At 34.9% G+C, this 13753-nt stretch overlaps 1 protein-coding gene across 1 annotated transcript in view; it reads left to right on the forward strand.

Annotated features, from left to right (window-relative positions):
• Window positions 1–13753, forward strand: part of LOC140161171 (sushi domain-containing protein 2-like) — a 57523-nt gene that overhangs the window by 29014 nt on the left and 14756 nt on the right. The window contains exons 2-6 of the mRNA XM_072184614.1: window positions 2721–2848; window positions 7058–7369; window positions 8392–8544; window positions 11894–12071; window positions 12796–13053. Coding sequence (XP_072040715.1) covers window positions 2721–2848; window positions 7058–7369; window positions 8392–8544; window positions 11894–12071; window positions 12796–13053 — 1029 coding nt within the window. The remainder of the gene's footprint in view (window positions 1–2720; window positions 2849–7057; window positions 7370–8391; window positions 8545–11893; window positions 12072–12795; window positions 13054–13753) is intronic.

Below are 13753 nucleotides of genomic sequence, written 5' to 3' on the forward strand. Positions count from 1 at the left end.
TCTACTGCTGATATTGGTATTGATGAAGTAGCTATCTACTGCTGATATCGGCATTGATGAAGTAGCTATCTACTGCTGATATCGGTATTGATGAAATAGCTATCTACTGCTGATATCAGTATTGATGAAGTAGCTATCTACTGCTGATATCGGTATTGATGAAATAGCTATCTACTGCTGATATTGGTATTGATGAAGTAGCTATCTACTGCTGATATTGGTATTGATGAAGTAGCTATCTACTGCTGATATCGGTATTGATGAAGTAGCTATCTACTGCTGATATCGGTATTGATGAAGTAGCTATCTACTGCTGATATCGGCATTGATGAAGTAGCTATCTACTGCTGATATCGGTATTGATGAAGCAGCTATCTACTGCTAATCTCGGTATTGACGAAGTAGCTATCTACTGCTGATATCGGTATTGATGAAGTAGCTATCTACTGCTGATATTGGTATTGATGAAGTAGCTTTCTACTGCTGATATTGGTATTGATGAAGTAGCTATCTACTGCTGATATCGGTATTGATGAGGTTGCTATCTACTGCTGATATTGGCATTGATGAAGCAGCTATCTACTGCTGATATTGACATTGATGAAGTAGCTATCTACTGCTGATATTGGTATTGATGAAGTAGATACATTCTGCTGATAGGCCTACCACTTTCCAGTATTGATGAAGTAACTTAATAAAATAGCTATATCGGAATTCAATTGGTAAAGTAGCTATCTACTGCTGATATCGCTATTCTGGATGATGATGATGGTGGCGATGGTGATGATTATGTAAATGATGATGATGATCACCATCGTTATTTTAAACAAAGCGCCAAAATCTGTTTTACATTAATTGCCTAGAAAAACAAATGTTGATAACCGATGCGACAGTGGTTTCAATCATGTTCTAATAATCATGCCTCACTAGAAACAGGTGCAATAACCCGAACTATTTCAACATGAATAGCCTCGTTTCCATGACAACGCGATGCGAATCAAAAGATACCCATGCTAATTACCGCTGATCAATAAAATTGCTCGTTTCGTATTTTGCTGCAAGGAAGACTGTACCGTTGGTCGTTTGGCAAAGTAATTTGAAAATGATGTGTCTAGTTTTTATGCTATAATGATTCGGTTGCAAAATATAATTAAAAAAAGTGAATAATTGTTTTGAATTAGGATTAATACGGAGTGATAAATATGATAAACATGCAATTCGCCTTGACATAAATTTATTTGAAATTGAAGTGCATTTTCCTTTCCATTCTCCTTGAGTATTTCGATATTCAAATAGCTAAAAGCTTCAAGTTCGCGAGGATATTGCAATCGATAATAAGATCCATTTTATAGGTCAAATGAGTAAAACAGGCCTTTTATTATATAGATGTTAGAATTAAGCAAAAACCCACAAATCTGATGAAGGAAATGAAGTGTTTGTGTCTGCACAACAAAGCAGTCGGGGCGGAAGCATTTAAAAAATAGTTGGAGGGGGTCGGGGATTACTGGGACTTTTTTTGCTAATATTTTTTCAAAAACGTGGGTGTTTTTCGTGCTAAAAAGTGCAATTAGGCCTATTGCTTTATTTTTCTTCAAAGATGCATTCTTTAAGTCGTCGTAAGATTGAGATACGATATCTTCTCTCAAGCAAGCATTTGGTTTGCAATATTAGTCGGGAGTACGATGACCTTTACGAGTCATGCAAAATTGAATCCCAATAATTAATTTAGTGCTCTCCGTGGATCATCTGCAGTTTCATTTAACGCAGTTATTGGATCCGTGCAAAATAGCAATTAGCAAGAATACCTGCGCGTAAGTATAGCCTATTGTACAGAAAGTCTGAAACACTGATCAGTATTTGTTTTGGGACTTGGGATTATAATACCTTTTGTTTTGTCAAGCCTGTCTTTTTCATTTTTGCATGTTCAAAATGATGGATTGTTTTCCCCTTGTGAAAATTCCAAAGAAACAAATTGGTAAAATCAGTGGAAAAAAACTGTCGAATTCTGCACCTTGAAGATGAATTTTTAGCAACAGATAAAATGACATCATAGAGATAATTTAGTTGTATCCAAAAGTTGTGGGAGCATTAGAAATGAAGCAAAACAGTCAATTTTTTTATCAAAAATGATTTTTAAAAAAAATGAAAAAGTTTATTTAAATCTGTGATTTTTTTTGAAAACTTGATGCATGACATTCAAGATATTTTGCAAAAATGTTTACCCAAAATATTTTAAAATAACGTTTTAAAAACGTTTTCACGACCTTTACATAATCCAACATTTAATGTTATTAAAACGTTTTGAATAAATGTTTCAAGAACATTTTTGTGTTTGATGGGTTTAAAACATGAAGATATCAAAATATTGTTACCATATTTTGCCATAGATTGGTTAATTGCCTGGCACATACATATAAAAAAGTATCTTCCTTTCATTGTCTTCATAAGTTAGAAAGTTCACTGAAGACTGCCCATTGTCAACAGAGAACAAGCAAACCTCGCCTATCTGCAAAATTTGAAGGTTTGGTGGCTCTGAAAAGAGCCGTTTGACATGTGAGGGTCATTGAGAAAGGTTGACTAAAGTTATGGCAAAAGGAAGTAAATTGTTAGTTATTTGAATAAGAGATAAATCCTTTTACCATATTAGGGCTGAGCATTATATTTTTATCTACATAATTTTCTGTTCTAATCACCTGCTATATTTTTGTCCTTCTTTCCAGCCAATGTACTGTATCCCTATGGTGCTGAAGTAGGCGATATTGCCTTACCTGAAGAAGACGATGGCGGAACAAGTATTGACATTGATATAGACTTCCCATTCTTCGATCATAATCATCGATCACTTTTTGTAAGTATGCATTTGCATAAAGGCTATTATATTGACCACAACTGGAACTTAGGAAATGATAGTGATTTAGACAACAAATAGGACCTAACTTGTAGCTCATGCTATAAAAAGAAAATTTTAGGGCTTATAAATGTTCTAGACCATCCTGGAATGATTCTTACTGTCAACTTGATTCAAAGTAGAAGAGTTCAAATTTCAATATTTCCCTAATTTCGAGTATCTTATAACAGTTACATGTTATAGGGAACAAATGAGTCCTGAGGAGTGTACATGAGTGAACTTACATGATGAACATTTTAAAACATCTTGTACTAATAATACATGAAAAAAATGTGCTGTGTGGGAGTGGCAGTGATTACATGCTATTCAAAGTGTCCTAATACTTGTGTCATTGCAGCTAGAATATCTGATTGAGATGCAAACTACACTGCACACAAAAAGTTGTGCTACATGCACAAACACACATATATTAGTTTCAGATTCAAACAGTGTGCAAGGTTTCCAACAAACTTGGGATTTCCTCTCACAATTTCAGGTCCCCAATTGCCTCCTGGCCGAAAAAGTTCCTGGGTTCACTACTGCATTTAATAGGAATAGTGCTTTTCTTCAAAATATTTTGGTACCTTACATATTCTGTCTTTTTTTATTCAAGTGGATATCTCAATGGTGGGGGACAAGATGACTTTAAAGACAGGCAAAGCTAGGTTTTAAAAGCTATATACAGACCAAAATGGCCCATTCATATTATGCAGAGCTTTTACATTTTCAAATGCCTGTTTTAGATTGGTGCTGCTTTTTGTGCACATTGTATGTACATCTTTTTATCACCAACATGAACAATAGGTTGTAGGTGTGCGTGGCAGGTGGTTTGTATTCCGCAATTGAGGACATGGGAGGAAAAGATGAATCACCTTATACAGATGTATTAATAGGTACACACCTAAAATTATTGAATATGTCTGTTAGATTGTTTTAGTATGGATCTGGAGGACTTACATGACAAAAATACATGAACTACCTAAAATTATTGTAAATTCCATGCTAAGTATATGTTTCCAATATAAAACATTTTACAAAATTTATAAGAAATTTGCAAGGATTTTGACAACCTGCTTGTTAGTTCCACGTACTGATTCCTTATAAGCCTCTAATTTCATCCTCGGCAAACATAAAATATTTTTGAAAACATTTGCAACATATTAGAAAAAGTTGCCAGAAAATGTTTAAATGTCATTTCATTTCATTTCATTAAAAAAACAATTATTGGGCTAAATTATAGGGTATAAAATGTTACATATTTAAATCATTTTTTTGAAAGTCACTGCAAAATATTCGAACATAATGTGATTAAAAGATTGACAAAAAGCCCCCCCAAAAATGTATTGCAAAAACAATAACATTTGGACAACATTTTATAAATGTTGTTAAGGGATCTGGAATGAGCGTTTTGAGCGTTTCAACAGTATTTTTTGTGGGACATGAGAGCACATCACACATATCGAATTGCATTCTGAATACGCAGAATGTCTTTCTGATATCTAATAATTTTCATTTTTTGAAAATCACGATATAATACAAATTTTATGACAAATTATAAAAATTTGATATTTTTCAGATTTTTGATATAACAGTCCTCGAAGTAAATTTTATAAATCTAATGATGTATTCTTAAAGTGTATGTAGCTGGGAGGAAAAGCCGACGATCAATTGAAAATTTTGACCTTTCATATTGAAGATATGGATTTTTTTCCCAAAACGACCCATTTTTTTTGTGTGTTTTGGAAAAAAAATCCATATCTTCAATACTGAAAGGTCAAAATTTTCAATTGATCGTCGGCTTTTCATCCCACCATACACTTCAATATAAATCATCAGATTTATAAAGTTTACTTTCGAGTACTGTTAAATATCAAAATATCAATTTTAATGATTTGCCATAAAATGTGTATTTAACATTGCGAATTTCAAAAAATCAAAAATATTTGATATCAGAAGGACATTCTTCGTATTCAGAATGCAATTCGATATTTCTGATGTGCTCTAATGTCCCACAATAAATACTGTCCAAACGTTCATACCCCACCCCTTTTAAGGGGTGGGGTATGAACGTTTGGGGTGGGGTATGAACACTTAAAACACTTAACACTTAAAACACTTAAAAGTGTTTTTCATAAAAAAATGTTTTAAAACCTTTTCATGACTATTATAGACCCTCTATAAGAAATATTTTAAAACAATTTTGTATTTTGCTGGGTCAGTTCTGTAAGACTTTACTTTAAAACATTGGCATCAAAAAATAAATTCCACCTGAATAACAAGAATATACAGTCATTTATAAACAATTACTTGCATTTTCATGGGAAGTATGGATGAGTTAGTGTAGTAATGGGGATCTTTTCACAGACTGTCTAATAATTTAACTGTGACCTTTAATTTCTCATCGAACTTGTTTAAATATTTTCTCCTTTTAATTGTCAAATTAATGTTGCTCATTGAAGACCAGGTCACCCTTGAATAGACAAATTACCTTGTACAGCAGGTACACATTGTGACAGATGTACAAAAACACTCTCAATAATTCCAATTCCAGGGTCATTTTAGAAAAAATATTTGGATTAATTTTTTACAAAGCAAATCAGTGTGCCACATTACTCCTTGCCTTTGGTGAGAGGTCACTGGTTCCAAATATCTGCAGGACAAAAAAAATAAATTCAAATCCTCTCTCCCCATGGCTTATCTGGAAAGGTGGGCAGATGATACATGATAAAGACCTTGTTACAGTTGGTCAAGGTGAAGCCAGATTGTTGGCCACTTGACATACCTGGTTGAAGTGTTGCCATGCAGTGTTATCTCCCTGATTTTATCTGTCAAGTTAAGGGGGTACTACACCCCTGTGGTAAATTTGTGACTATTTTTGCATTTTTCTCAAAAAATAATAACACACTGGTAACAAAAGTTATGTATATTATTGGGGCAAGATATCCAATTACTACACTGAAATTTCAGTGACTCAAGACAAGTGGTTCAGTATATATGATCGGAAATGAGGTACATCCTAGCGGTACCTTATTTCTTATCATAAATAACGAACCGCTTGTCTTGGGTCACTGAAATTCCAGTGTAGTAATTGTATTCCTTGCCCCTATAATATACATAACTTTTGTTACCACTGTGTTATTAGTTTTTGAGAAAATGCAAAATAGACACAAATTTATCGAGGGGTGTAGTACCCTTAAAAGCCATAATGTGTGATTTGCTTCACAGCGACGCCCTCAATTTTACTTGGATTTCTACTTTTTGCATAACTATAATGCCCAGTGGTATACTAAAATACCACATACAAAAACTAAGCCTGAAGTGCTTTAGTAAGAGTAAAATTTAACTTTTGTATTAAAACCGGGTAGACCCGGTTTTATTCAGAGTTCTTGCTAACATGTACCGTGGATGTCAGCTTGTATGTACACACGTCGAGCGCGATGCTCCACGCAGTTACATGTAATACGATCGGCGAACGTAGTACACGCATTGTAGGCGTTGGAATGAATCACAATTTTCTTCATTATACCTCATTTGTTTGGCTCGAAATTAAAAGGGGATAATGTGATCAGTGAAAACAAACATTTAAATAAGAATCGATTCTTTATGCAAATCACACATTATTGCTTAGTTTAATTACAGCCATAATGTATGATTTTGGTCAAATTTTAATTGTGTTATTCTTAGTTGCCAAAAAAAATTATTACATAATATTAGTAACAACTATCAAGGAAATTTTCTGATCATTTTAAGCTGAAATAATGGGGTAAAATGAAACAAAACTACTTCTGGGGATCCCCGGTTTTATTATAACAACTCTCAATTTTACTGTAATTAAAGCACTTCTGGCTAATAGTCTTTCACATGGTATTTTAGACACACCTTTGTCCTTTGGGCATTACAATCAGTCAAGAAAAATTAAGGGCATCGCTGTGGATTACACACATTGTGGCTTTCTGCATTTGCTTTCTGTGGCTTGATAAAAAAAGAAGGACAAAAAAATTGTGTCCTTTGCGCTTTGCATGTATAAGATCCCAGTTTTGGTTGTATATGTTAACAAAAAGTTTTGTTTTGATATCATAAAATAACAATGCTGTCTATCAACATAGATACACATTCATTGTAACCATAGTAACGACATTCATTTGTTTCTTTCTTTCATATAATACACAGATAAACACGAATGGCATCATATCCTTTTTACAAAATGTTGTACAATATACACCAGAAGTTTTTCCACTCGGCAATAACCGCCGTGTCATCGCTCCATACTGGGCCGACGTAGACACTACAGAAGATGGCGGAGGCGACATCTGGTATCGTCAAATAAACAATGTAACAAAACTACAAGAAGTTACGGATGAAATTATGAGAGTGTTTGCAGTGGACTTTGCTTTTCGGCCATTTATAGCAGAGTGGGCACTAATAGTGACTTGGAGTAATGTGACTTATTATGATGCACATGGAAATGTTTTTAATGACCAGGTATGTGGCTTCAAACAGTAGCATAGCCAGGGGGCATGTGGGGACAGCATCCCCTGTAAGAAGTCCCCCCACCCCCACTGCCTTTTTTGTACTTCTTGGTCCATTTTTGACAACTTTTGCCCCCTTTAAAGTTGCCTCATCCCCCTTTGTCCCCCTCCCTCTAGTATAGCAAAATACTAGTTTGACATAGCGAGCCTTCAACAAAGCGAACCTTCAATCTAGCAAATGGTCAACATAAGTGGCATATACCAATTGATTACATCTCCAGGGTATGATAGAAAGGTCCATCCCTACTTATCAGGGCACCAACACTGTTATAGAACCAAAACAAACTGTGGTGCATTCACTCATTCGGACATCCGGGAACATTGTCCCTTCGTCCCCTTTGCACAAGCGCCAGCATAGCAACCAGCTCGAGAAAGGGGTACTGCACATGCGCACACTGGTTTTACAAGGCTATTTCCCCTTTGTGACGTCAGCCCGACCAAGAGAATAGGACCATACATGCCACAGTGGCATTATACACATGCCTCTTAGTAGGCCTAGACAATAGAGGTAATCATTGTGACGTCAATGCTGCCATCTTGTGGGTAAGGAGTGCCTTGTTGCTAAGATCACCGCGTTGACACTTGACTGAAAAGGTGCGTCACGTGCTGCGACTTCCGCGTAATTGGGGGCATAATGCCTAACGCATGACATGCAGAACGGCAGTACCCACAAGATGGCGGATCCCATGGAAAAGGCTGACGGCCTCTATACAGGGCTTTTGAGAATTAATTTAAGTCATGGTCAAAAAGAATTAGGCTGAAACTGAAGAGGTGCTTAAAATGTTGCTTCATTCTTGTATACTATTAAAAATATATAAATGTTATTTTGACCCAGGTTCAGTTTTGTTACAGGAGAGAGGGTCCACTGTCATCAATCTGTTTGTATCCTAATTTACAATAAAAATTAAATTCAAAGTGGTTAAACAAACATTGCTTTAAATGTTAATATTTTCACTTACCTTGTTGTGTTTGCAGCCTGAAAATACATTTCAAGCTGTCCTTGTAACAGATGGAGTACACTCCTTTACAATTTTTAACTATGGGACGCTTGAATGGACCACAGGTGCTTCAAGCGGAGGAGACACACACACTGGATTGGCGACCGATGAAAATGCCATAGCAGCTCAGGTAAGCTTGGCTTGTTTGTTTGTCCCAAACAGTGATGACGCCCAGAATTTTTTCAGGGGTGGGGGCATGGGGGGGGATTGAATGGGGGGCCAAAATCAACAAATTTTGCGCAAAATTATTACAAAAAGTGGACATTTTTGGGTTTTGACTGGGGGAAGATTTCTGACTGGGGCAGTCTTCAGTCTTTATGCTCCTAAATAATTAAGGCAAAGCTTGTCCAAGAAGAAATGTGCTGCTCAAAACACAGATGTGCCAATAGTGCGGGATATATACAAGATGTGCGAGTAAAAATGAACTCTACATGCTTAGAGAACCTGGTGGACTGCAGAAAGCTTTATAAAGCTCTAACTGCAAGGAGTACTGCTGACTGGAAGGCTTAATTGGGCTGATGTTGATGTTACAGCTTCCACAGGCAGGCAGTTCCAAATTGTCATTTGCCCCATGTACACCGCCACTGGTCTCAAACTTTGTTCATCTGTAAGTTTGCTTCATTAAAATTTATTTCTAGCGCAAATAACGTAAGTCACTTGCTTTACACATTTAAATGTGAGGTTGTACAAAGGGTATAATATGTAAAAAACATTCAAAATCATTTTTGAAAACTTGCTACAAAACATTCTAACATGATGCTATTCAACTTTTTGACCACATTTTAAAAAGGTTGTTGTAGTGTTTTTGTTATATAAAACATGTTTGAAATGTTTACATGGCCTTTATATATACACATAAATGCTATTAAAATATTTAGACCAAAACCTAAATGTCTATATAACACATATATAAGGTTTTAAAAGTATTCTTGTGTTTGATGGGATAGCACCCTGGGGGTTACATAAAGAATAAAAGGAATAATAAACAATAAATAAACAGAAAGGGACAGACATCAATCTTTTACAGATTTTTTGGAATTCAAAGCATTTTGACAATAAGTTTTTATTTAGACCAAAACCTAAATGTCTATATAACACATAAATAATAAACAATAAATAAACAGAAAGGGACAGACATCAATCTTTTACAGATTTTTTGGAATTCAAAGCATTTTGACAATAAGTTTTTATTTAGACCAAAACCTAAATGTCTATATAACACATATATAAGGTTTTAAAAGTATTCTTGTGTTTGATGGGATAGCACCCTGGGGGTTACATAAAGAATAAAAGGAATAATAAACAATAAATAAACAGAAAGGGACAGACATCAATCTTTTACAGATTTTTTGGAATTCAAAGCATTTTGACAATAAGTCAATGAAATGAATACCCAAAGGCAACAGGGACAAAAAAATGTTATACAGGCTGACGGACTTGCCGACAGGTTGGTTGGTCAGCATTTTTTTTTCTAGAAGAGGCTGAATGAACCTAAAAAATGACAGAAAGTTTCAAAAATATGAAAATTGTTAACTAACATTTTTTGAAAATTCTGAATTTTGTTCAAAAATCTTTAGTAAAAATCAATCCACTTTGGCTAAAAACTGCTGTTTTAATTATCTACAGTAAAAAATCCACCAAAACCCAAATCAGGGTTGGGTGGGCCCTAGACAGGGTTGTTTGTTTTTGTCGCCTAAATAAAATTGCTATTCTGTGTGACTGATGAGTTACTTTCATAAAAAGGTTTGTAATCATGGAGCTTAATAAATATAGCTCCATGTTTGTAATAAACAACAATAATCTACAAACCACAATAAGGCACAAATAACAACAATGCAATAAATACAAAAGGTAGCCAATGGTGCATTTCATTGCAAATTTTGTATTTGTATTTGAACAGGTCACTAGTAAATAGACAATTGCTTTATGTAATGGTTGATGTGAACCATGACATGCATATTACTTGTTGATGTGAATGAACTTGTATTATCTGAAATCCTTATTAATAATTAGTCACTACCATGACTACATGCCAAATATTCTGCTGTCAGACATGCTAATATTTACTTAGAGCAATAATGTTAATTACAGTGAATTTTTGCACGGTTGTAATACTCTATGGTGTTCTTTTAAAAATACTCTGTGAAAGACAAAGCCAGAAGTGCTGTTTAATTACAGTAACATTTCAAGCCCTTGGGACCCTCAGGTTTATTCTCCAAATCAAATAGAGTGCCATATAGTTAACAGCAAGTGGGGATTCTTTCATTTTCTTCCTTTTGGGCTTAAAATGTTGAGAAAATTAACCTTCTTTTCAGTTACTTCAATCAATTTCTGCAAAGAATAACAAAATTAAAATTTGTCCAAAATTGTTCATTATTGGAAAAAAGTTTTACTCTCAAAATAATACCAACCCAAATTTTTGAATATTAGTGATATTTTTCAATAAAGAAGGACTTGTTTTGGTAGTTTTGAAATACTTAAAAGGTGTTTAAAGCACCTACATTACATTTATAATAAATTGTGTACACATTATTCATTTTTTAAAACAAGTTTTAAACAATACCAACCAACCCTTTCATTTGTTAAAACTTTATAGCTACACCGCAATTTTTGTGACCTGATAGATATTTCAACTTGGTTTCTGTACATGACAAATGTCTATTTTCTTTTGTCTTCTTCAGTTTGCTTAATGCTGGCATATTCCCAAAGTCCTATTTTTTTCACATGACTCATATTTGACCACAATTTTCGATTGTTGCACTTGTACAATGCAGCAATCAACCGTAATGATTCTGTCCGATACAAACATTAGACAAACATTATCATACATGATCTTAATTTCATGCTCAAACTAGTTCCGTGTTGCAAAATATACTTGAAATTGAAATGTTGATAGCATAATAAGATATCCACTACCTTGACATGTTATAGGCCTAACCAATAGTAAGTCAATGGTTTTTGATTTCTGTAGATTTTGTAACTTGTGAAGGCTTAGAGCTATTTTGTATGGAAGGAAAACAAATGAAGTACCTTGTAAACTTGTTAGGGTTAAACAATTCATTTTCTTTATTGATGATTTAAATGGACTTTTAAGTTTGTCTGACCTTTTCCTTTGTTTCATAGACAAAAAAGTTTCTTTTCTTTCTATTTATTTCTAAGATGAATTGTCTGTCCTTTATGTTTTTTATTTCCTTATTTTGGCCTTAAATTACTACAATGATTTCACTACAATGATTTCAAAATTCTATTTGGATTTGACTCTTTTACTTTTAGTAAGGTCATCATTACTGCTGCTAAGGTGTCTTCAACAAACAAGTGCAATTTGACTATGTTGGTGTTACCAGAAAACCCGGCTGATTCACAGACTGAAAAGACATGCTATTGAACAATGATATATTTTAACCCCATCTCTTCCCCCCTCTCTCATACAAATTTAAATTTGAACAAGAACTATATTATGTCATTTTCTGTTCACTCAGGTTGGTTTCAATGCTGGTGATAATAAGAACTACTACACAGTGCCTAATTCAAGAACTAACGAGATCCTTAACATAGCCAAAACTACCAATGTTGGTAGGCCTGGCACAGAAGGAAGATGGGTGTTTAGAATAGATAATAAGGAGATTGTGGCTGCAGGCTGTGAGGATGATACTAATTGTGAGTATAGATAATAACCTTTGACCTCTGATATGACCTTTGACATTATCACCATGATGGCACATTGTTTGATATTGATCAAAGGTTTTGACAAGTTTGATTACAATCCTTATGCAGCCTATCGATTATTTGACAGTTATTAAATATTTATCAAAATTTCATTATTTCATTGACATGTCATGGCAAGCCCTGGAAAAGAAAGCACTATATTAGGGATTAGCACCCTGATACCAGAAACATAAAAAATCATTCTACCGTATTTACCATAGTTACTTTTATGCAAGAATATAATTCTAATTGGGAAAATTTTTGAGCAAATTTTCTGACACCCCCAAAACAAATCATGATTCTGCCGCTGATTTTGGGAAAATGACCGCCATTCAGTCCCCTGGAGGTTCTACTATAATGAAAGACAGAGATAAAAAGACTAGATTGCATCTGACGTCAGGACAAAGGCATGCCGTGATTGGTTGCCACCCTGCGCAGTACAGCATTTTCTGTCTATAGTTGTCAGAATTTCAGTCTAGTCTTTCTATCTTTGTCTTCCATTATAATCCCCTTGATTTATATGTGTGATAATATATAATGCAAGATATCGGGTAAACAAGTTTGAAATGTAGTGGTTTTTTAATGTTAAAAATTAACTTGGAAAAACAAATAGTAGCTAGTAATAGTTAATAGCAAAGTCGAAATAAAACTGTACATTTGTTGTCTTTGTCCACAGCTGTCTTACAGATTCACCCAGAGCAGGTTTCTATGCTAGGAGGTGATGTACTCACCATTTCCGGTCCATGTTTTGAGCTCGGCAGTAATGTGCATTGTCGTATAGATGGACATGATATCCAAGCCGTATATGACTTCATGAGAGATCCATTTACAGTACGATGTCCGGTACCTATCTTGATGAGGCTAGGAAGCATCCCTGTAGAATTATCTGAAGATGGTGGTGTCACATTCAGCGCTACAGGATATATTGTTGCAGGTATGTTATTGTTGGCATAGACACAAACACCCTTGTATCACCTACACCCCTTGTATCACCTCCTGGGCAAAAAAATCGAAACATTACTGTAGCGGAAAAAGGATTCAAAATTTCGAATGCATTCAAATGCAAAAGACCACAAAATGCCACATCACTACCACAATGGTAAGATATTAATGCATTCTGAATGCAGTAATTGCATTTAGGTTTGCTAAGGGTGTATTCAGAAGAGAGATGTGCCCTTCAGTTGTGTCAGGTCACATGATTGTATATAAACCAGTGCTCCCGAGCATTTAATGCACTTCCTTACCCTGCGATCATCGAGGTAGGTTGGTCAAGTTATCCCTCCTCTCTCTCTGCATCAATTCTGCTACTACTGCTCCGGAATCCAATCACCTAGATCAGCCCATAACCCTCAATAAATGATAAAGAACAATGCAGACATAAATCCAACTCCTTGACCGAACTTTTTAGTGCAAACAAGTATATCATTTGCCTTAGACAATGGCTACCAAGATAAGATCTGCCACATAACTATGTCCATGGAAAGCTGATGTGTTATCAAAGTATGGGGAGGACACTCACTGACAATGGGTGATGGGGATTATGACCACACTGACCACCATTTTGCAACTCCCTCTCACTCAATGACCACATTTTTTACTGTCACTGAAAGACCCTTTTAAAATAATTTGAACAA

The sequence above is a fragment of the Amphiura filiformis genome, chromosome 9, assembly GCF_039555335.1.
Source record: "Amphiura filiformis chromosome 9, Afil_fr2py, whole genome shotgun sequence".
NCBI classification, from domain to species: Eukaryota; Metazoa; Echinodermata; class Ophiuroidea; order Amphilepidida; family Amphiuridae; genus Amphiura; species Amphiura filiformis.